Source organism: Lissotriton helveticus, chromosome 2_1 (genome assembly GCF_964261635.1).
Source record: "Lissotriton helveticus chromosome 2_1, aLisHel1.1, whole genome shotgun sequence".
Lineage (NCBI taxonomy): Eukaryota > Metazoa > Chordata > Amphibia > Caudata > Salamandridae > Lissotriton > Lissotriton helveticus.
In genome coordinates, this window is record NC_136059.1 from 137,060,658 (window position 1) to 137,083,686 (window position 23,029).

Here is a 23,029-nt window from a genome sequence, read left to right on the forward strand (position 1 = left end):
CTCATTATTATAAAAATGAAAAAGAAATGGAGCAAGAATGCAACCCTGACGCGCTCCCTTCTTAATGTCAAAGTTGCCAGTGGTATTCCCATTTGCAGAATACCTGACGTTGGCACTGGTATTACTGTGCACATCCACCAAAAAATTGACTATCCCTGTGTCCACACCTTTCTCCCTCATGGACTGCCACAGCCTTCCCCTGTTAACGCAGTCGAAGGCTGATGACAAGTCCATGAAGGCGAGGTGGACTGTTCCCTTCTGCACAACAGTGTATTTACTCAGTACAAGAAAGAGGTTAAGGCACTGAGTTATGGTGGAGCGCCCGCCGCAGAAACCATACTGGGAGATCGACATGATGTTATTCTCGATCGCCCAGCATGTTATTCTCTGCAGCAGGATTCTCCCCATAATTTTAACCATAGAGTCAATTAAAGAAATTGGGCGATAACAATGGGGACTACCCTTGTCTCCTTTTTTAAACACGGGGACAATCGTTGAAAGTCCCCAGGACATGGGACAGCCCACTTTCGCAGCTGCATTAAAAACTGCAGCCAGAATGGGCGCCCAAAAACTCGGGTCAGAATTATACAAGTCTGGAGGGATCCCATCAGCACCTGGGGCTTTTCTGGCAGTAAGTCCTTCTATGGCCTCCATGACCTCACTGCTATCAAACCTAATAGTGCCTTCCCTAACGCCAAGGAGTGACTCAACTTCTACAGGGGCCTCTGAAAAATACAATTGTTTAAAGTGCAATTCCCACTCCTCCTTGGTTATGCAGCAATCCAGACCATCACCCGGCTCTACAACCAGGAAAGGTTTTTTAACTATTGCCCAAAATCTGGAGCTACATTTTAAGGTGGAGGGGTCAAGTATCTCGCTCCATGCTTCTTCTCTTAAAAACTCCTTATGGGATTTGAGAACAGACTTATATTCTTTGCGGCGCAAGTTGACATTCTCCTGGACCCTCGGGGTAGCTGCCAGGGCTAACCTAAGGTTACGGGCAGCTTTGGAGCAATCATGGTTAAACCACCTTGGCCCACATCTCTCCATACTCCTCTTTACTGGGACCGACATCAGATCTGACACCTTCTCCGACAGATTTTGATAGGCAGTAAGTACTCGCCGTGGCTCTGCCCCCTCCTGAGTGCAGTTCACAATATCCTCAGTACATGTGTCTACAATATTTTTATACAGTAGATCAGGGGTAACCATTGACCATATGAGTCGCCGCCTCCCATCTGTTGTACCCAGCCTCCCTGAACTACATATCTGTTTTAACTTGCTAGTCCAAGGTCCCTTCAGACGAATAGTTAAAGGATTATGGTCACTGAATTCGCTTTGGACAATATTAAACAAATCCAAAAAAGGTAGCATAGTCAGTGATAATAACATGTGATCAATGAAGGTGCCCCTCCCATGCCCCTTAAAAGTGGGAGTTTCAAAACATTTTAAAGGATCCCTAAGTGTCATGGCCAGAGAGAGGTCCAGATTGTCCAATAAAGCATTACAAAGTTCCCCATCCAGTGTATGTTACGGATGTAAACCATCCATGCGCTCACAACGTAATTCTGCTAGGCATTTCTTCAGTGGGTCTCCACACGGGTGCACATTGAGATCACCCATGATCATAAGGTTGTGACTTAAATCCTTCATGGAGGAAGTAATAAAAGCATACAAAACAGATATAGGATTAGGTGCTGGAATATCATTAGTAGCATTATAAAAATTCACCAAACCGACACAACAATTTTCTCTGATTAGAGCTAAGCCCATTATACCAGAGTGGTGTGCATCAATTCTGCGAATTTTAAATGTGACAAGAATGGAAACAAAAATCACCAGGCCTCCCTTTGGTCTGCCTCTAATTGATGGTGTAGCTGGTACATAAAAAGCCTTGTACCCTTCTAAAAACAGATCGCACTCAACCAGCCAAGTCTCTTGTAGGCAAATAACATTGAATTGCTTGATATAATTGACCCAGTTTGTGTCTGCCATTTTTGCAGCCAGCCCCGCAATGTTCCACGAGTCCACGTTACTGCCACAAATTTTGTCCTGTGAGTTCATAATGTGCACTTGTTCGTCTGGAATTATGATGCCCTGACCCACAGGCACCTCATGTCAATCACACATGTCCAGGCCAGATAAAATCTCGTACCTATTCTGTGTATTAACATTAAACCCGTGCTGAGGATGACCCATGAAATTAGATTTGTTCCGTGTGTTGAGAACATTTCCAGGTCCGCTCGGGTTAACAGTATTATATAAGAAGCGGGTGTCCATAACCGGGGTCTGAGTTTCTACCACAGATCTGGTTAGCCTTTGTTGTGGGGAGTTATTGCAGAGATGTGCATAGAAGTACCCCAACGGGCGCACACATATACTGCTCTCATTAGTCTAAAATCAAACGCACATGGGACATCTGCGGGGGGGGCACTCACAACAGCCTCACTCATGTCTATGTTTTCAAGGAATTAATAGTTTTTTTCCATAGAATGACAAGCGTCGGGTGGAATGTGCAGAGTTTGATTTTGCTGAATTCTATTAAAATCCCACAGAATTCTGTAGTATTCCGATAGGGCAGAGTGAGCATTTCATACTATTTTCTTAATGCGATTATGCATTTTGCACTAAGACTTACTGCACTGCATTGCATACCCCTTGGTGACCTTATATACTCTACAATGATTACTACAGAGTATGTATGGGTGCTTAGGGGTATGCACTGCTGGGCAGTGGTTTCTAAACAGGGCAGAAAGTGGGGGAAATTCCTCTGCATTAAAAAAACACTGCAGATTGAAGTTTAAAATATGTTTTTTAAACATAGAGGGACTGCTTCAACCTTCCTTCCCAGTTTCGAAATCACATTTAAGAAAAACAGCTCTAGTGGGATGGATATTCAATGTAAGAATACGCTGACTTTTTACTTGCAGCTTCTGTCGAGATAACTCTCCTGCTGTGATTATTTTCATTAAACAGATGTGGTCTAACCCAAATAGGTTTATCTCTTTTTTTCTGATATAACTCAATTTGGGTTAGACGACAAAATGATGTTGCAGCTAATTGATCTTTGAAACGCACGAGATGGTCTAATATGAATTTGGTTCTTGTAGATGTTTTTTTTTCAGTTGTCGTGTATTTCTATAGGTTCTGAATCGATCCCCCTATTCCTGACCCTATTCTGGTTAAACTTACTAGCTAGTTAACTAACAGTCAGCCCATGAGGCAAGAAATCCCCCATGATGCAGATACCGTTATCTGACGCAGTCACACTACGGCACAGGAACGTGTTATCTGATTAGGTCATAACGCTTGAGATCTAATTAGACAAGCGATATTCCTCCAGCCCCTGATAAGGCATACGACGTTCTCATAACAATTCAAACCTATGACAACCTGGATAATCCGTGCGGCCATTGTTTTGATTTCACAGAGAACTTTAGTAAAGAATGTGCTAATGAGCAAGTCGTATGACATCTTTATTGACGTACCTATGTCCATCCTTACGTCAATCCCGGCACCTTTAAGGTATAAATATTGCCGACCTTGCCCTATGCAAAACACACGCGTGGTGACAAGACGGAGCAGCCATACTTGCCGAAGCAGAGAGCCGAAGCAGACCCCGCAGGCAGCAGCCCCGCCTTCCTGACGCGCTGAGAGACGCGCTGCTATCTCAAGCCGAGAGACCCAGCACCGGCACCGGCGCTTCTGGGCAGCCCTTGCAGGCAGCCTGGAATATCGAGAGCAGAGAAAGAGATACCATTCCTCATTCATCCTAAATTCCAGGTACAGAACTGAATAACCCCTCACAGAGAATTCTTTAGTTATTCACTTGGCAAAAACAAACTTAACTTAAACTGTAACTTTCTATTCCCGCCCACGTATTAGACTTAGGTCAGGTACACGGGGTAGGCGTATTTAGAAACACCAGTTGAGTACGTTTAGTCAAATGTATATGTGTATGTAAATATATTTTAATCATTTTAAACATCATATGGCTCAGAAACCATATCAATGTTTTTACAGTATTATTTTATACTATTGCTTCTAATGTATGCACTTTACTTAACTATAAGTATCGCAATAATATCGATCCATTTCTCTTGTACGAGAAAAGAGACTGATCAATAAATAACATCTTTTATTGAACACGCCCGTCTCTTCCTTTTCTCTACATTCTGATGAGACTAAGAATGCACGTACTGACTGAGTAAAATAATTGCCTTGTGCTCACACGACTCTTGAGATTGACTCTTGATTAGGGGAGAGCAAAGTTGTCATGTTCTATGGTTGTCAGAAACTAAATCCCTTCTTGTCTAATCAGGGAAGTTAATCCTTCCTTGAACATTCGAGAAAGTTTCTAGCGAACTCTGAGCTTAGCTGGCAAACCCAAAAATTAAGTCTAGTATCGACAGTAGTAGACCTAGTTAACGTCTGGCCTAGGCCTTTACTGCTGTAGGTACTATTCCAATGCGCAGAGCCTATTGGGAAAATAGGAGCTACACTACATGGCGCCCAACGCGTTTGGAAAGGGCGATAAAACTAACGTAAGACATTTAGAGTAACTCAGTCGTGCTTTCTCACTCAGACCCCTTTTTCCAAATACTCCAAAGACGTCTGGAGTGGGTGAAAGGTTATTATATCCTCCAAAACCTCGCAGGAGGGAACTCCTATGTATGGTTTTTGGTCTAGTCAACGTTGAAGGATAAAACAGTTCCAGAATATTGTGCATCTAATCTCTGTTTCCATAAGAAACCTGATCTGCAAATAAAAATAATACCATCCTGTCAGTAAAATGGGAGACAGTGATGGAGAAAGAGAGGCAATTAGATTAGCTACTGAAATAGCAGATGCTGATGCTACCATGCAAGCAGCAGACGCGGATATAATACTCATTCCGGTCATTAAAAGGAGATCTATAACCTTAAAACTTATAGAAAATGGACTGACACCTAGAGGTGGCACAGTCATATTCATAATCGAGGCACACGAATATCGGCAGACAGAGGTATACTATACATGGATACATTTTCCAGCAGCAAATGCTGTAACAAAGTACTTCCACTATTACAAAGTAGAGGAACCTCCTAATGAGTACACTCCTTTCGAGGAGGTGGAAGTACCACTCAAATTCCAAGAGCATTTGCTCTTATTTGATGGCGCCCTAAAACATAATAATCACATTACAAGGCTCGGTCCTTTAGGAAGACCAGGAGCAACGTGGCCGGTCTTAGCCTACCACCATATCCAGACATCGAAAGAATGCCTGCAGCAGAGCTGTTAATACAGCTAAAACAACTACTAAAAATTCACAGACAATTAGTTCAGTATGTAATGCGGACTTCAACAATTCAGCCAGCGATTAAACTTCCACAGCTGACCCCTCACCAGGGGAACACAAATAAAATTACACCACAGAACATCCAATCCTGCCTAGGTAAAGTTCCAGCTAAACGGGAACAGATACCATTCTGGTTGGCACAGAAAATTACCCAAATAGAGGCGGTGTTTCCTGACACCACCCCGCTGGAAAAACACAGAATTCTGACTATATGTCTCCCAATGGGAATCGCACCACACATTGAGGACTGTGACACTTGGGGTACAGTCTTTGCTTCCATCTACACAAAAACGCACGGTGTTCCATCCATTTCGGTAATACCAGATGTGCTAAAACAAATTCAAGATGAATATGGTCCAGAGCCTGCTTTAACTCTTGGTATGAAATTACTAAAAGACTTCAAGCAGGTCTCGGCTATATTACTAGCCAACATAAAGGGTGAAGCAGCAAACGTGGCGATCCGCCAGAGGTTAAAAGAGACAGATATAGCAGACCAACCAGCTGAAATTGCCAGAATCATAGAAAAATCCTATGAAGAACTAGGCAGAGATAGTCTAGGTGGAATACCAGTGAAACCGCAACTGACTACAAGTCCAGAAAAAATGTTTTTTAATAATAATAATAATTCACCAAAAAAGAACTGGGATGGAAACAAACAATCCAATCCAAAAGAAAAGAAATTCCAGTCCAGAGGAAGGTCTCCTAGGCGAAGAGAGAAATCTCCAAACCCGAGACAAAGGTCACCTCAGAGTGAACCCTCTGGGAATAGATATAACCTTAGAAATAGGGATAATATTAAAAAACCTGATAGATATCAAGACATTGATACACGTCCCTCTCAATCTTTTCAGAATTCCTCGCAGAAATCGGAAAGAAGAGGACGATCAGAAGAGCACGCCAAGTCCAAAGACAAGGAACCTGCTCAACTGAAAAAGAAATCACAATTTCCAAAAAAGAAGGTAGCCAGTATCAAGGTAGTTAACAATGCCGAGAATACTGAGGACACAACTGAAAAACGGAGAATGGGCTCAGACAATGCTAGACAGCGCAGCAGAGGTGAGCATAGCTCGCAAAGTCCTTATGGATCATCTGGAGACAGTGGACACGAATGAATACCTTCAAGTGGAAACTGCAGATACCAGAGTTAGCAAGCCCCACAAAATATACGAGATAACATTACGTATAGAGGGAGATAAGACTAGGAAAATAAGGGGACTATTTTGGGATAACCTCTCAAAGGGTTATGACATACTTCTAGCTGAAAAAGACTGGCCACCAGAGTTTGTCAGGGAGTGCCCTCATGGCGAAGAAGTAATTATGCCTGCCTTCTCGAATCAAATACCGATTCATAAAAAATACACACTTGCTAGAAAGTGGGCAGTGGCCTTAGCACCTGCTTTATATAAAAATCATGTAGGATGGGATGAGGATTCTCCTCCTCACAAAATCCAGTTAAAATCACAACCTACTGCACAAAGGCAGTACCCAATTAAGCAAGAAGCTAAAAAACAAGTAAATGAAATACTAGATCAGCTAGAATACCAGGGGGTGATTGAAACTTGCACCTCACAAATGAACAATCCTTTGTTTCCGGTCTCCAAACCAGACAATTCGTACCGTCTAGTTTTGGATTACCGACACCTTAACACATGTTGCAAAACTTTTGCAGTGCAAAACTCACACAGTGCTGCACTAATGAATAACATAGTGCGCAAAAAATACAAAACAACCTTGGACATCTCCAACGGATTCTTTTGTCAAAACATAGCACCAGAGAGCAGATATTTAACTGCATTCTCAGTAAATGGCACTCAAAAACAATTCTGTCGGTTAGCCCAGGGGTACAAGAACAGCCCGGGGGTATTCTCGGCGAGAGTAACAGAATTACTACAACTATATGATGATGAAGCATTATCTTATGTCGATGACATTTACTTAACAGATGATGACTTGGAGACTCACTTGAAAAGAGTGAACACCATAATACTTGGTTTCGCTGCAGAGGGTTACAAATTCAACTTCAAAAAGTCCAGAATTGCCCATCTGACGGTCCTATTCTTAGGATATGAGTTATCAAGTGAAGGCAAAAGCCTGGCAGACAATTTCCTAGAGAAATGTGCCGTAATCCAAGCTCCTAAAACACTAAAAAACCTACAGTCAATTCTAGGCTTCCTAAATTTCGGAAGAACATATATTGCAAATTACGCAGAAAGGGTCAAACCCCTTTATGATCTAATTAAACCAGACTTTAAAAGATCCAGTTGGACTCAAGCACACACAGAAATTTTGAGATCCTTACAAACAGACATGCTAATTAAAACAAAATTAGAAACCCGTGATAATACACGCAACCTTGTGATTCGAGTCATCCCAGGGAGATGCGGATTCACATACCTGACTTCTAATGAAGGAGATAAGGTACCAATTGCATTCAAATCACATTTGTACACAAAAGCTGAACAGAGATTCAACAACAAAGGAAAAATTGTTCAAGCAGTTCAAACCGCAATAGCTAGAGAAAAAGACATAGCTGACGGTAGACATATCACAGTCAGAACAGCAGAATCAGCCTTTGAGGCATTAACAACACCGTGTAATTTACCAACAACAACATTGGATCCAGAATGGTTACAATGGGTAAATTCAATCACAACGGACAAAGTATATTACTTCTTTGATCCAGAACTAGAAGAATTAAAAAATCTAAAATATGAAAAAACGTATCCTCTGCCAATCGACATTCTGCCTCTACGACACTACGCCTGTGTAATCTATACAGACGGACATGCTCAACCCTCCGTTTGGGGAGAACATGCATACAATCCCACATGTGAGATTACAAAAGAAGTGTGGCACGGAGGTAAACTAAGACCTCTATTAACAAAATCACACTCAGTAGAAACTAATTCAGAACTACAAACTGAAATATTAGCTTTGAAAATGGCGCTAGATAATGCGGATCGCGAATTCCCGACACTTATAGTGTCAGATTCATATTTCTGCGTCAAAACATATAACAAGGATTTGCAGACCTGGATTCAGAACGATTACAAAGATGACACGGATGCACCAATAAAGCAGAGACTGCTCTGGGAACAGGTAGCTCTTTTGAAAAAAAGAACTACCGAAGACTCACGTGACACACTCACTGAGTCACCAGCGTGATGGCGTTCACGTTGTAGGGAATTCATTGGCTGAAACAGCCGCAGCGGCAGCCAGTAAACCGGCTCCCGTAGATCGGAAAAAGCGTACATTAAAATACATTGACGGCGAAACATTGCTGGCAGTAAAAACGTCATCAAAAGGCGACTGCTCGGCGTTACCGATCAACTATCCACTCCATTACACATACATCATAGATGCAAACTCCATTCCTTTTGCTCGAATCCCTGGAGTGGGGGATAGAGTGATTCCAAACATGGACAGGAGAAACCTGTTAATCGCAGACGCACACATGGGCGAGGGTCTCAGACACCTTAAATTAAAAGATTCTCTGGAAGAATTACAATCACGGTACTGGTGGCCAGGCATGAGCCTGCACTACACCATGTTTGTAAAAAACTGCCCAAACTGCAACAGAGATCGCAGTGGGGAGAGAAGCAGTTTAATACCTCGTCGTATCAAGGCAGATAATATTACCAGTAAAAAGAATGGCTTGCGATTAACATATACAGGCTAGTTCCCACTTATAATGTAGATCCACAGCACTCGGCTGACGTCCGGACTGTTATACAAGATTTGCGAGTCTAAATGGCATATACGCTAAGAGCATGCTACGTTCGACCAATTTTTTCTTTTTCTCAGGCAATCCAGCCTGGGGGGGGGAAAGAATGGCCAAATGAGCACAGCCCAGCGGGAATCTTCTCACTTCCTTCCTGAGGGTATGGGATGGTGTAAAGAAAAAACCAAGACAGAAAGCAATCTATAATAGAAAGGATATTAGGTTCGGGAGCTGGGTGGGTCAAACATCTAATAAGTGTCCAACGTAGTCTAAATAACTTGCCAAGAAATTCTCTGAAGGGATTCAGTCCGTACGAATTATTATTCGGAACTAGGATGTTGATCTCTGACCTTGATAGTCAGACTTCAGTGGTAACAGAAAAAACCTTTGATGTCAAAGACCGTTTGGCTATTTTGCAGGACTTAAACAAAACAAGAAAAGACCTGAGCAACATACAGTTGAAAGAACAGCCAACGACCACTGAAGATTCACCACCTGTCCCAGCAAGACCTGTCTGGATTCCAAAAGTCGGGGATCTAGTCAGGGAGAAGATCGCGGTAAAGAAGGAATTTGGGCCTTCTTACAGAAAAGCAGTTCCTGTATTGTCTGTCAACGGGACAAGATCAGTTGTACTACCGCCACTTGCTGGAAAAAAGGAGAACCGAGTTGTATCCATCGACCTGGTAAAACCACAACATGTGGCCGATAACAAACAGTAGGCCAAGTGGACTCCCAATAAGTAGCAGAACACCAAGGTTTGCTACCAGTACAGAGGTCCTATCAAAGAGGCTCATCACATTCGAAACGCCTACAGAAGAACAACAAGGACTATGCAACAATGCAATAGAACTAAGACCTCTGAAAACCCAAATAAAAACATTTAGCAGAGACACACCAATCTACAATGAAGTTCCAAGTGAAAATGCAAGAAACAAAAATCCTGAACCAATTGGAACAATTGACAGAACTGCATCTGGTTACTTCATCAACTTCGATGATTCCTCTGAAGGTTTCAGCGAACAAAAGACACAGCCATCATCAAAATCCTTTAAAGACAAAGCTAAGGAACTTTTGAAACAACTGAAAGAAACATATCTGGTTTCTCCATGGATTGAATTTTGTGTGGGTTTTGGTGCATTTATCCTCATACTTTGGCTCATCATGGTATTTACTTTGGGACGCTTCATTGAGGGAAAATATGCTAAAATGGACACAGCAAGTCAGAACATCAACTTGGTCCTCAAACCACACACATCTTCACACGTCGAGAAACGAGAACTTTCTTCAGAACTTTCTTCAGCCAACTTCACAGCAATTCCAATACCTGGTGGGGTAGCCTGGGACAACACTGACTATGAAATTTATGGTCCGGTCGAGATCCTGAAATATCCACACCAAATTAAGATCTCTTTGAGTGACTTTGCAAAACCAAACTCATTTGCTGATGATTGGGACTTTGAAAGTATTAACAATATGATGTCTGACTTAGTAATGTCTGCTAAATTTACAAAACATGATTATTTGCAGGGTTCTACAAATTATGACAGCATGTACTGCTATAACCATTATGGTAACCATTTCGTGCATAAATCTGCACAACCTAGAAATGTTTTAAGTTATAATCAATGGGAACATTGTGCTACACCTCCAAAAGGGAGCTCTAGAACCGTTTATGACAAATATTCATATTTTTCAGGTTTTAACATAACTAATGCTGAAACATTTTATTACAAATTGTCAAACAAGACAGGGATGAAAACCATGATAACCAACACAAAATTGATATATTCAGATTCTTTCTTTGAAAAAATGAATACCTTTGGATTTGATTATTGGGACAAAAATGTTGATTTGAAAAGTGTTTGGGGTACAAAAGAATGGCAAGTACAGGGTTTAGAAGCTTTGTTTAGAGCCTGCATGATCCCAGAACAAATGATATTTTTAAATGACACCGTTCAACAAACCACCTGTCTTGGCCTAGCAAAAATCAAAGATTTAAATAACCTGTCTATTCCAAAGCCAACAATGTTTAGCAATAACTCTGATATAGACATAAACCATATACTTAACCAAAACAGAACACATCCTGATTGGAAACAATGGTTGATCTGGCCCACAGATACAAATAACTGTCAAGATAGATTCCTGAATAAAACACAGGGTTTCAAAATGAACAGGCCAGACCCTAGATATCCCCAAAGACATCACCCAGGGATAATAACAACCTACAGTGTGGGCAAATTATGCCTTCAATGGCTACAAACTTCCACACTGCCTGAAATTAAGCAACACCTAACTTTACTTACTGATGGTGCTGACTTGCGTGATTTCATACTGGGACCACGCAAACAGCGTCATAAGCGTTTCATAGCAGCCTCTGTATATGCAGCATACAATGAGGCCTGGAAGGTTACTCAAATTGAGACAGCAGAAAGAATACGGGAAATTGACCGTATTAATTTGGAAAAATCACTTTCTGTAGTGGACAATGGGTTAATGACTCTGTCCTCCAGAATTTTTTCATTGGACAGCATTGTGTCTTCAGCAATCGATATATTATCGCAAGACTTACTGTTATTACAACATGGTCAGTCACAATTGCGTTCTATCGTACAGCTTGGCTGGACGTTACAAAATCTGCGTTCAGGCTACGTGCCTTGGCGTTTAATCAACACTACGTCACTATTCCAAATCTTTAACCTTACTGATAGACAAATCGGTATGGCGCAGAAGGGTGCTGATTATACAATCTTGAGCATTGAAAAACTAGAAAGATTACCAATGACAATGTCAGAACGACCTGTCAGTGAATGGATAATCCACGGAATCATAAATATTCCAATCTCAACCTTCAGGTTTCAATACTGCCAAAAATATATACAGGCTGGCATGTACGAGAAATTGGGAAAGGGGTACCTCAAAACAACTTGGAACCTGCCCTATTCACATGCATGTGTCAGTAACAAAGGACAGAAAGTGTTTCTTAGTGGCAACAATTGTGCTATGTCACTAAGCGGCACGCTTCTGTGTAACGGTATTAGTTTGCACGGAGCCTGTGAAGGGAATTCATACAACCTTTCATGTCACCAGCAAGGCGCACCTGCAACTGAAACAGAACCATTCTTTCAAAGACTCTATAATGGGAGTTACATTCTTATTGTAGACCGCAGATGCTGTAGTCTTATGCCCGGGACTCCTTATCTCGTCACTACGACGGCGAAGGTCAAGTGCTGTGGACGTTCTTTGTTCCCCAGCTCCTTTCCAGACAGGGAGGCAAGGGCATGGCCCGGTCTGAAAATTACTTCTATTCGAATAGACACTTTAAGCAGAATGAAAACAGTGCTTCTTCAGACGCCTACAAGGCTCACGTCATCTAAAGAAACGTATGATCTACAAGTCGCAAGGACGACTGCAGAGATACATACATTATTATCAACCAATTCCCCCGTACATTTCGCGGAAATCCTGAGCGAAATCTTAAATATTTCTGATACCACTGGGGTCTCAAAGGTATTTAAGACAGTATTTTCAATGGCATTAACACCATTCAAAGCCATACTGGGTATTTTTCCAGATTTCGTCCATTCGATTTTTGGCGGACTTCCCCTGATCCTAGGACTAATTGCAGGAATCCTATTCCTGGTCCTTATTTTTCGTTATGGCAACCCATGTCACAGAACAAAATCTCACGACAATGGAAGATACGATCCTAGCCATTGGATACCGGGACCGGATATCAAAAATCCTGGGACTCTCCCGGCTTAGAGACCTAAACATGACTTGGTTTCTATCATTTCGACCAATGTGGCAAAGGTGTGTTTTACCTGTACTAAGGTGTCTGCTATGCGGAGAAGAATGCGTGTTAGACACCTGTCTGACGCTACAATCGGATGCGCCGGTGGATGCAGATACACTGTTGGTTCCTACCAAGGTTCACGCACTGTGCTGCCCTCAAAGGCTGCCAATTCTGATGACGGCATTCCTGGAATCTTCACCACTGCGATTGAAGAGTAGTGAAGTTCAAGATGAAAGCAGCATCGAACAGGTACGACCTTCTGTCAGCAATGCAAATCAGAATGTCAATGGAGACAATCATGCACACGAATGCATGGTTACCCCTATTTCCGACTTAGTGGAACTTTCCCATGAAGCTGTTGACAGTTTTTTCGAAAGCCTGAATGATATGATGTTCTCTCCGGAACAGAAATAGAGACTTTTGAGTAAACTCGCACACGGCGTTCCCTGAATTCGGCCTTCAACTTTAAAAATAAAGTCACATGAACAATTACAATCCAGTTCACGGACAGCAACTTTTTTCAGCAAGCCCTTAAAATATTTTTCTATATATTTTTTCCCCGGGACACTGATCTTCTGCTTAAAGTAAGAAACTATTCCTAGAGAACTAAGATTTCTATTTTTTTTAGATACTTTATAGACTTTATATAGACTTTAGCTGCCCACTGGTATGTTCACAATATATTTTATGTGATGAAATGGTTTCGACTTTTTTTCTGTATAGCCATATTAAGAGCCATTTCATGTGTATTTCTCATATACCAACAAGCAATAATGCATAACAATGCGTGTTTACTTTTGCATTTAATTCATAGCTTAAGTGCATACAATATATATGACTGCAATTTTCCAGTATATTTGAAAATTTCAAAATGCATTTATGTATTTTGGGGTGGTAAGGTATACACTATACTCTATAGTATGTTGTACTATGTTATACTATGCATAGATTAGTAGATATGACCATAGTTAGCGTGGAGTGGGTGTCGTGTATTTCTATAGGTTCTGAATCGATCCCCCTATTCCTGACCCTATTCTGGTTAAACTTACTAGCTAGTTAACTAACAGTCAGCCCATGAGGCAAGAAATCCCCCATGATGCAGATACCGTTATCTGACGCAGTCACACTACGGCACAGGAACGTGTTATCTGATTAGGTCATAACGCTTGAGATCTAATTAGACAAGCGATATTCCTCCAGCCCCTGATAAGGCATACGACGTTCTCATAACAAATCAAACCTATGACAACCTGGATAATCCGTGCGGCCATTGTTTTGATTTCACAGAGAACTTTAGTAAAGAATGTGCTAACGAGCAAGTCGTATGACATCTTTATTGACGTACCTATGTCCATCCTTACGTCAATCCCGGCACCTTTAAGGTATAAATATTGCCGACCTTGCCCTATGCAAAACACACGCGTGGTGACAAGACGGAGCAGCCATACTTGCCGAAGCAGAGAGCCGAAGCAGACCCCGCAGGCAGCAGCCCCGCCTTCCTGACGCGCTGAGAGACACGCTGCTATCTCAAGCCGAGAGACCCAGCACCGGCACCGGCGCTTCTGGGCAGCCCTTGCAGGCAGCCTGGAATATCGAGAGCAGAGAAAGAGATACCATTCCTCATTCATCCTAAATTCCAGGTACAGAACTGAATAACCCCTCACAGAGAATTCTTTAGTTATTCACTTGGCAAAAACAAACTTAACTTAAACTGTAACTTTCTATTCCCGCCCACGTATTAGACTTAGGTCAGGTACACGGGGTAGGCGTATTTAGAAACACCAGTTGAGTACGTTTAGTCAAATGCATATGTGTATGTAAATATATTTTAATCATTTTAAACATCATATGGCTCAGAAACCATATCAATGTTTTTACAGTATTATTTTATACTATTGCTTCTAATGTATGCACTTTACTTAACTATAAGTATCGCAATAATATCGATCCATTTCTCTTGTACGAGAAAAGAGACTGATCAATAAATAACATCTTTTATTGAACACGCCCGTCTCTTCCTTTTCTCTACATTCTGATGAGACTAAGAATGCACGTACTGACTGAGTAAAATAATTGCCTTGTGCTCACACGACTCTTGAGATTGACTCTTGATTAGGGGAGAGCAAAGTTGTCATGTTCTATGGTTGTCAGAAACTAAATCCCTTCTTGTCTAATCAGGGAAGTTAATCCTTCCTTGAACATTCGAGAAAGTTTCTAGCGAACTCTGAGCTTAGCTAGCAAACCCAAAAATTAAGTCTAGTATCGACAGTAGTAGACCTAGTTAACGTCTGGCCTAGGCCTTTACTGCTGTAGGTACTATTCCAATGCGCAGAGCCTATTGGGAAAATAGGAGCTACACTACACAGTGGTGCCCCAATAATGAAGCAACAGAGATTAATTACTCATAACAAGAGTAATGCAGAATTACCAAATTCCACTGATGGAATTAAAAAATACACCCAGGGCCAATATTAACAGTTAGCATGTCATCCTAGTAGCAAAACATGACATCTTTTTAAGAAGGTGTCTCATAGCCAAATTAAAAATAAATTGCAAATAAATACTTTATGCACTGGTAATTGCATGACCTGAATAATCTCATAATTTATCATTCATATTTATTCACACACTTCAGTGTTAAAGTATGCCAATAAACATGTAGTTTTTTTTCCATTTCTTTTAGGTAGTGTCATGATCGCTAAAGCAAATGAAGCTATAGGACGAGCATTAAATGAAGCTGAAGAAATTAAAAGGATGAAAAATATAAACAAGGCTGATGTGGACCAGTATGAATCTCAGCTTCGATCCGACAAGTCGGCAATCCGTTCCATTGAAAAGAAAATTGTGGCTAACGCTGACCTAATTCAACTCCTACAGCGAGACCTAAATTCGGAAAAGGCGCTGTATCAAAACTTAAACAAATTCCTCATCCCATTGAGGAAATGCACCAGTTTCCTGAGCACCTTGGCTGGCAAGACCAGTGCAGCAAGCATATCCGTTGAGTTTAATGGTCTGCTGGGAGTCTTGGATGAAATCGTTGTGACTTTACGCCCCCTGGTTGAGAGTAGTAAAGAGTACTCACTCCTGATCACTGCTAAATTACCAACCATCATACACAAGCTGACAGAGGCGAACAGCAGGTTGAAGAAAGCTGCAGCACGCTAAATCAGTGTGTTCCTATAGCACTGCAGTTTGTGTGCAATCCCTGTCATCTGCTTCTTTTCATGTATTTTTCTTTGCAATACCTTTGGGTGGAGCTCTCACCTCTCCTAAGCTTCTCTCCTGAGTTGTGAATGGGCTGCTAGCTGACCAGGTCCTCTAGACTAAAGAAGGCATACAACCAAGCACGGCATCAACCCCCTTCCTGGCCCTTCTTTTACTCATTGTACAGAAAAATGCAATCCCATGAAACTTTTTTCAGTGAATGAATGAAGAACACCCAACAGCACATTAACAACATCAACCTTCCTTCATTTCTTGCACCTTCACCTTCCCATAAAATCCAGCAGCAATAAGTCTTCAATTTCCTATCTCTCTCCAATCTCACCATCATTTTGAACTCCTTCAAAGCCACTTCTTATGAAGATAGGGCCACATTTACAATATGTTGCCATAGAGCAGCTCTGAACGCCTTTTTGCTGCCCTACAACAAAGGAAAGGCCAGGAATGTGCTGTATCAATTTACCAATGTTACCAATTTATTTCTTTATTTTGTGATGGAACTCCTACGGAAGTCCACAAAAGCACACCAACAGATTAAACAAAGACAAACTTTTCACACAATACAACATTCTTCCTTATACACTGCTGTAAAAATTCATATATCAAACATACTGAGAAATGTGCAAATAGTGTTATAAATACACGAAGCAATCAAATAAATAATCAATCAATATTATGTCATGAAAATAAAATTACTGTTAAAAAAAGTTCCTAGTAAATAGACAGAAATGTTTTTAAAAATTGATATATCTTAAAACAAACCATTTCAATCGGAGGGAACAAAACCAAAGATTGTGCCTCCTTGGCAGAATGAATATTACATTTAATGAAAAGTGGCTGGAAAAATACTCACCTAGAACTTCGCAGCTTTGGACATAGAAAAAAAACATGATTCAGATCATGGATTTGCAACTGGCACAATTCGCAAATTCTCTTCTCTCTTGGTGTTTTATCCGAGATACCAGTGACTTCTCTTAGAGGCAGCAAATTAAATCTCAGTAGGCTGTGGTTTATTCCTGAAAGCACTCCCACCAGCCGCAGCCGGTGGAGGGAGTTGCGGTGGGGTAGAGAGGTGGGACGGGGGAGGGGCAGGGTGGGGGGTGTTAAACACCCCCCACCCCATTGATACTTGGAGGTAAGTAAACAATTTAATTAATAAAACGAATTTCGTAGCGTGCCCTGCTTTGCAAAATGCGATGCAGCGCGCGCTACGAAATTTGTTTCATTAATTCAATTGTTTACTTACCTCCAATTATTCTGATTTTTAGCACCCCCAACCCTGCCCCTCCCAACCCCGCCTCTCTGCCCCACCGCAACTCCCTCCACCGGCCGCGGCTGACTCCACTGACCCCTTCATTACTGGACCTGGACTGACTTGAGGCAGCGTCTCTCGCCAAACTTACAGGGGATCTAGACTTTGTTAAAAGCTGTTTCAGTACAGATTTAGGCATAGGAGAAGCGGGGTTCAGACTAAGACCAAATGTATCACTTGCACATACAAAAGACCTAAAAAGCGTTGATTGTTCTTTTAGCGTGCCAAACATTTCTATTCTCAGGGTAGCCCGAAGTGTGCCCTCCTCCCCCAAAAGAGGGAGTTACCCCACCTAAGAACCACTGCCAGGGATAGAGAGTTTATATTGCAGATTTGGCCCAAGATTAGTACTTCTGCCTTATCAATAGAGAGCCAATAAGTCATGTCCAACACCTCGGCAACATATATTAACAAAGGAGGGATTTTGACTTTAAAAACAGATAAAACATGGGCAGAATGGCATCTCCCGCAAGTTTTATAGAATCTGTTTACTGCACTTGCCTGGGAGACAGCTTTACTAACTCAGTGTTTAATATGTTCCAAATCTCCACCTGTTTTAGAAAAAAACTTTCCTAGATATAGGTACAAGTCAACCAATTCCAATTCTTCAGAACCAAGCATTCATTTCAGACTTCTCTTTATTCTAAGCCCCTTCTTACAAAAAAACAAAGTGTTGCTTTTTGCAATATCAATTTCCAAGAAGTGAGCCTCTGCATATTTACTTAGGGCATCCAGACAATGTTGCATGCCAATAGGCATTAGATCGAATATTGCAACATCATCTGCTTATAATAAAGAGTCAACAGGCATTGTACCAATTTTGGAGGCATCCCCCCTTACAGAATTCAGAGCGCAGAGGAGATCAGCAATATACAAAGAAAATATGTGCTAATAGGCAACCCCGCTTCAGCCCCTTGTGCGTTCTAATTTTACAAGATAACCCCTATGAATCTCCCATTAGAACCTGGCACCAGGTGTCTGTGTGCAATTCTATAATCAGACCCAAAGGATGATGAGGTATGCCACAGCGTCTGGCTGGCCACTTTGTCAAACCCCAGGGAGAAATCAATAAATGCTGAATATATTGGTATACCCCGGGAGAAAACATATTTCTCTATGATTGTCTGAACAACCGCTATGTTATCCAGGGTGCCATGGTTCATCCTAAAACTAGCTTGTTTCGGTGGAAGAATGTTCAGATCATAAACCCATTGTTGTAGATGACATAATATGCTTTTTGTAAATAGTTCGCCTGAGGCATAAGAGGGCAATCTGTCTAAAACTAGCCGGCACCATTTTCATTTTTACAGGGTGACTATAATGCTTCCCTTCCGAGTTTTTTATGTTATTCGTACAAAAACAATATTTAAAAAGTGTCTCATAAAAAATCACCCTAGGCATCTTGCTCTTTTTTGATTAGTGCAATTGGGATTCCGTCGGCCCTTGCATCCTGGAGGATCTAGCATTGTTTATATAACTTACCACTTCCGCTCCAGACGGGGAGCCAAAATCAGAAATTTCAGTGGACGTGAATTTAACCTCATCCATCAGCACAAGAGAAACTGGACTAATATTTCCTAATAATAGGGAGATGTAATTCACCCAGTCCTTTTCCGGAATCGGTATGGGTAGAGCCCTCTTCCTGGAATCGCAGTATTCCGTGATCAAGAGCCAATACTTTCTTGAGTCTTTGGCTCCCTTCTTTTTTCACTGAGCATAAAACATCTTCTCATTTGCTTAAGGCAAATAATTTCCTGCTGCCGACCAGTGAGAAATGTATATGCTGTTTTCGGACAAGATGGTTAATTGCCTGTTTTAAAGATATCAGATGGGACGTTTCTTGTTTATACAGGCGAGGTTCAGAAGATGTAGAGCTTAAATTACAAATCTTCTCCATCTGATCCTCCAAGAAGGGTATAATATTGGATTGAGTAAAACCCTGCTTTTCTACATAAGCCATCTTCACAATCAAGCCTACTTCAAAGATGTTTTTTTGCGTCCAAAAGGACCAACCATTTGCTATGTTAAAAGTGGCCATGCCCTGACCAGCATTCCCCGAATCCAATGTGGGTAGATCAAAAGCCACTGTCATACCCACTATACTGAGGTCGCTCCATATCGATGGGCAGACGAAGAGGTTATCACAAGCCCTAAACATTTGGTAAGAAACAATCACATGGTCTAAAAGGCTCTAAGTGTGTACCATTTAGAATAACAAGATCGAGGCTTCTGATGCTATCAAGCCAAATAAACCCCGGCTTATCTGTTTTTGCTTGCTTGTTTTTGAATTGTTTTATTCAGGAATACCTTCCTGCACAAATCAATTCAAAGAAGAAATTTCCTTTTTCAATGTTCGATGCAGAATGCATCATGTATTGAAAAAGCAATAACAAGGCTATATAAACATATTTCTCCTCATTGTGCCATTGTTGGAGTGGCGTATGATTTTGGGGTACTCCCATCTATTCTGATTTCACTAAATCTAGTATTGCATCACATTTATTCATGGATACATAGAAATACTCATGCTTCATGTGAATGCACAGGAATGCCCATGTTTCACCCATTAAATTACTAAAACTATGAAATCTAGAGCACATTTATTGACAAAGTCATGCATGTCGCCCCGTGTGTGCTTTTGAAAATCTTACTTATGCCTTTACCGTGATGATGCAGGCTTAGTTAATCTGGGCCTGGACCTGGACCTGGAGTTAATCTGGGCCTGGTTTGAATCCTGGACCTCAGCTCAAAATCCTGCAAATCTCCCCATGGATGTACATCTTGTTCTATTGCAAAGTGTTCCAATGCCCCCCCGGTCAGGTCCATGCAATATGAAACTGTGAGAAACAGATGCTGCGATGATTTCAACCTGAAAGACATCGACTAACCATGAAAGGGAACTTGTATTTCTGACCCTAATAGTATGAAGGAATTCAGACTTTTCCACACACTAACTTGCATTTTTCCAAAGTAATGGAATCTGAAATTATCAGTACGATGCAATGCCCATTGCCACTATGCTAAGATAATCACTTGGACATCTACCTTTTTTTTTATCAAATACATCAAATTAAAGGTGGCACCTGTGTTTCTCTTGCTTTGTAATTTATGCTTCTTGATTATGATGCCATTGAGTTTCTTCACAGAATATCTGCACTCAATGTGACTATCACTTTTCTGGCTTATGATTGACTGTATACTAACCAATGTTTCTTTCATAACCAATTTTCACTGTAATGCTTGCAAATAAAAATAGCATTTTAACCCAGAGTGTGCATTGACTCACACGTCATAATTCACATTGGTCAGACTCAATGCAGCTGCTGCTCAGTTCTTTATTCTTATCAGGTCGATGCACTGCTGAATATTCATGTTGTCAAGTGGAGCAACATGAGAGCCATACCTAAAGAATGAACATAATATTTTGGTAGTATGAAGATATACTGTTATGTTTCTCTGCAACTCTAAAGCGGACCATGAATTATATGTGGGAGCTCATTATCAAGATTCCACTAGCTTTTTACTGATTAAAATCAAATAAAAACGAAGAAAAGCATATTCCATTGTTTGCACAGAACTTCCATTTAACCTGGCATCATGTTTACTGCACCACTGATTGAACATATACATTTAGAGAAATGTGTAAAATAGGTCCTAAGATGAATTTAGGTACTCATAATTATGCAAAGAGAAGTATTCTCAGGGTTAAATGACTTTTTCCATAGAAAGACAAAAACAATTATGAAGAAAAGAATCACATACATAAATACTAGTCATGCTTCACAAAAATGACAAAAGCCAAGCTTCAAACTCCGAAACACCTACCACTGACCTTGCCAGAATTGAAGAGGCAATCTTACAAAAAAAAAAGGGAAAAGATGATGAGAATTCCTTAAATAGCTAAATTAGACGGAAAAAGTAGAAAGAATACAAAATGTTTTAATACAGATTGTGACATAATCATGACACAGCTATTGATTTTTCTTTTGGCCAAACCATATATGTAATGATGAAATAATAGACAGTATATAAATCGCCTGCCATAGGGTAATAGCAGACTTTTAATATAATGCACATGTTTCCAATTTTGCCAGTAATAAACTGGATAATTTCTCTTTGGTGACTCTGAAGGCTGATATTGCAGACAGCAGTCAGTTGTTACATATGGCAAAGACCAGATGCAAAGAATCGTGTGACACCATCAGGTTAAACTCCACTTTCACTGAAAAATGTGCTCTGAATGAATAATTTCCACCTTACTCTAAACCCAGCATCAATGCAAAAACCTTGATTAATGAATAGTAATGGAAGGTTTGAAGAATACAGAGTTGAGGGATAAGGGTGATATACAATGCTATAGAAAGAAGCTGGAATGGAATGAGAGAAAGAGTTTACACATGTAAAATATGCCTAGAGATGAATTATACATAGTGCTGTATATTATAAGGCTATTACAGGTCACGGATGAGTTATGTTGGCAATAGAGCAAAGAGGCCAAAGGCAGATATGACATCCAAAGTCATTTTAACATGGCAGAATTGTAGGTCACACCGTCATCATTCCAGAAATTATTTACATTATTAGAATCTTGTTTTGCTGTATGCAAGACAAAGTATGGCACATACATGATGAATAAAAGCAGAACCTGTAGTAATGAAAAACCCATCAAAAGCAGTTAGTAATATTTTGCAAACAAGTATTAGAGTCAGTTGAATATAAATCATATTACATACAATGTTCTTGTTTCGAATGAATACTACCATGAGAATCTCCTTTCTGCTGTCCATTGTTCATTCTACAAAACAGTTCATGAAAGTAAAAGTCAGTTTTTATTGACCTAATTTATACTGCTACTGATGTCTCCGACACAGTATAATGATATTGAAAGTGCAGATGTTAAGAAATGACAGCAATGTGCATGTGTGTGTGTTTGACTTTGTTTTACTATCTTTGTGGGGACTTGGGTGTGATAACACACTTACACTGTTGGGACTTGATTTCACCATGGGGACCAGAAGTCAGGTCTCCACAGGGCAACATCTTTTAAATTATAAAAAAACATTTCAGGAACACCTGTGTCAATGTTTTTACAACTTTTAAATCAAGCATTTTCAGTGCAATTAGTCTCACCTTTGGGACCTTCTTAATATTTATCCAAGCAGCACATTATCCTGGGACCTGCAACCACTGGCTCAAATGAAGTGTGTATTTAAGGCTTCTTAAAATGGTTGATAGACTCCAGTCAGTTTTTCCTTGAGCCAGGCAGAGGAGGCAGAATATCATTTCTGGGTCTGTAGTATGGTTCAAATGATTGTTTATTGTGGTTTTTCTCCCATTTTTGGGAACCCACCCATGAGCTGCAATGATACATTTTGCTTTACAGGTGGTGGTATTAGAGCAGTTTGAGCTGGGCAGTTTGTCTCTGACTACTTGGATACTACGTAATACACTCACACATGTCTCCAAGTCAAATGTATCTTCGACCATCATCTTCACGGAAATATCTGAGTCAGGTACACACATGGGAATTCTGAAAAAAACTCAAATGGAGAGAGGCTTCCTAATAATTCACCAAGCAAGTTATTTAATGATCTTTAAACTCCCTAAAAGTTATGGTACCAACTAGACCTATATCTAGCA

General features: G+C 40.7%; 1 protein-coding gene across 1 annotated transcript in view; it reads left to right on the forward strand.

Moving 5' to 3' along the window:
• The window catches only part of LOC144820078 (uncharacterized), a 56,924-nt gene extending 40,904 nt beyond the window's left edge, over positions 1-16,020 (forward strand). Inside the window, exon 3 of the mRNA XM_078677731.1 lies at positions 15,539-16,020. Within this exon, the coding sequence (XP_078533857.1) occupies positions 15,539-16,020 (482 nt within the window). The remainder of the gene's footprint in view (positions 1-15,538) is intronic.
• Positions 16,021-23,029: the final 7,009 nt, after the last annotated feature.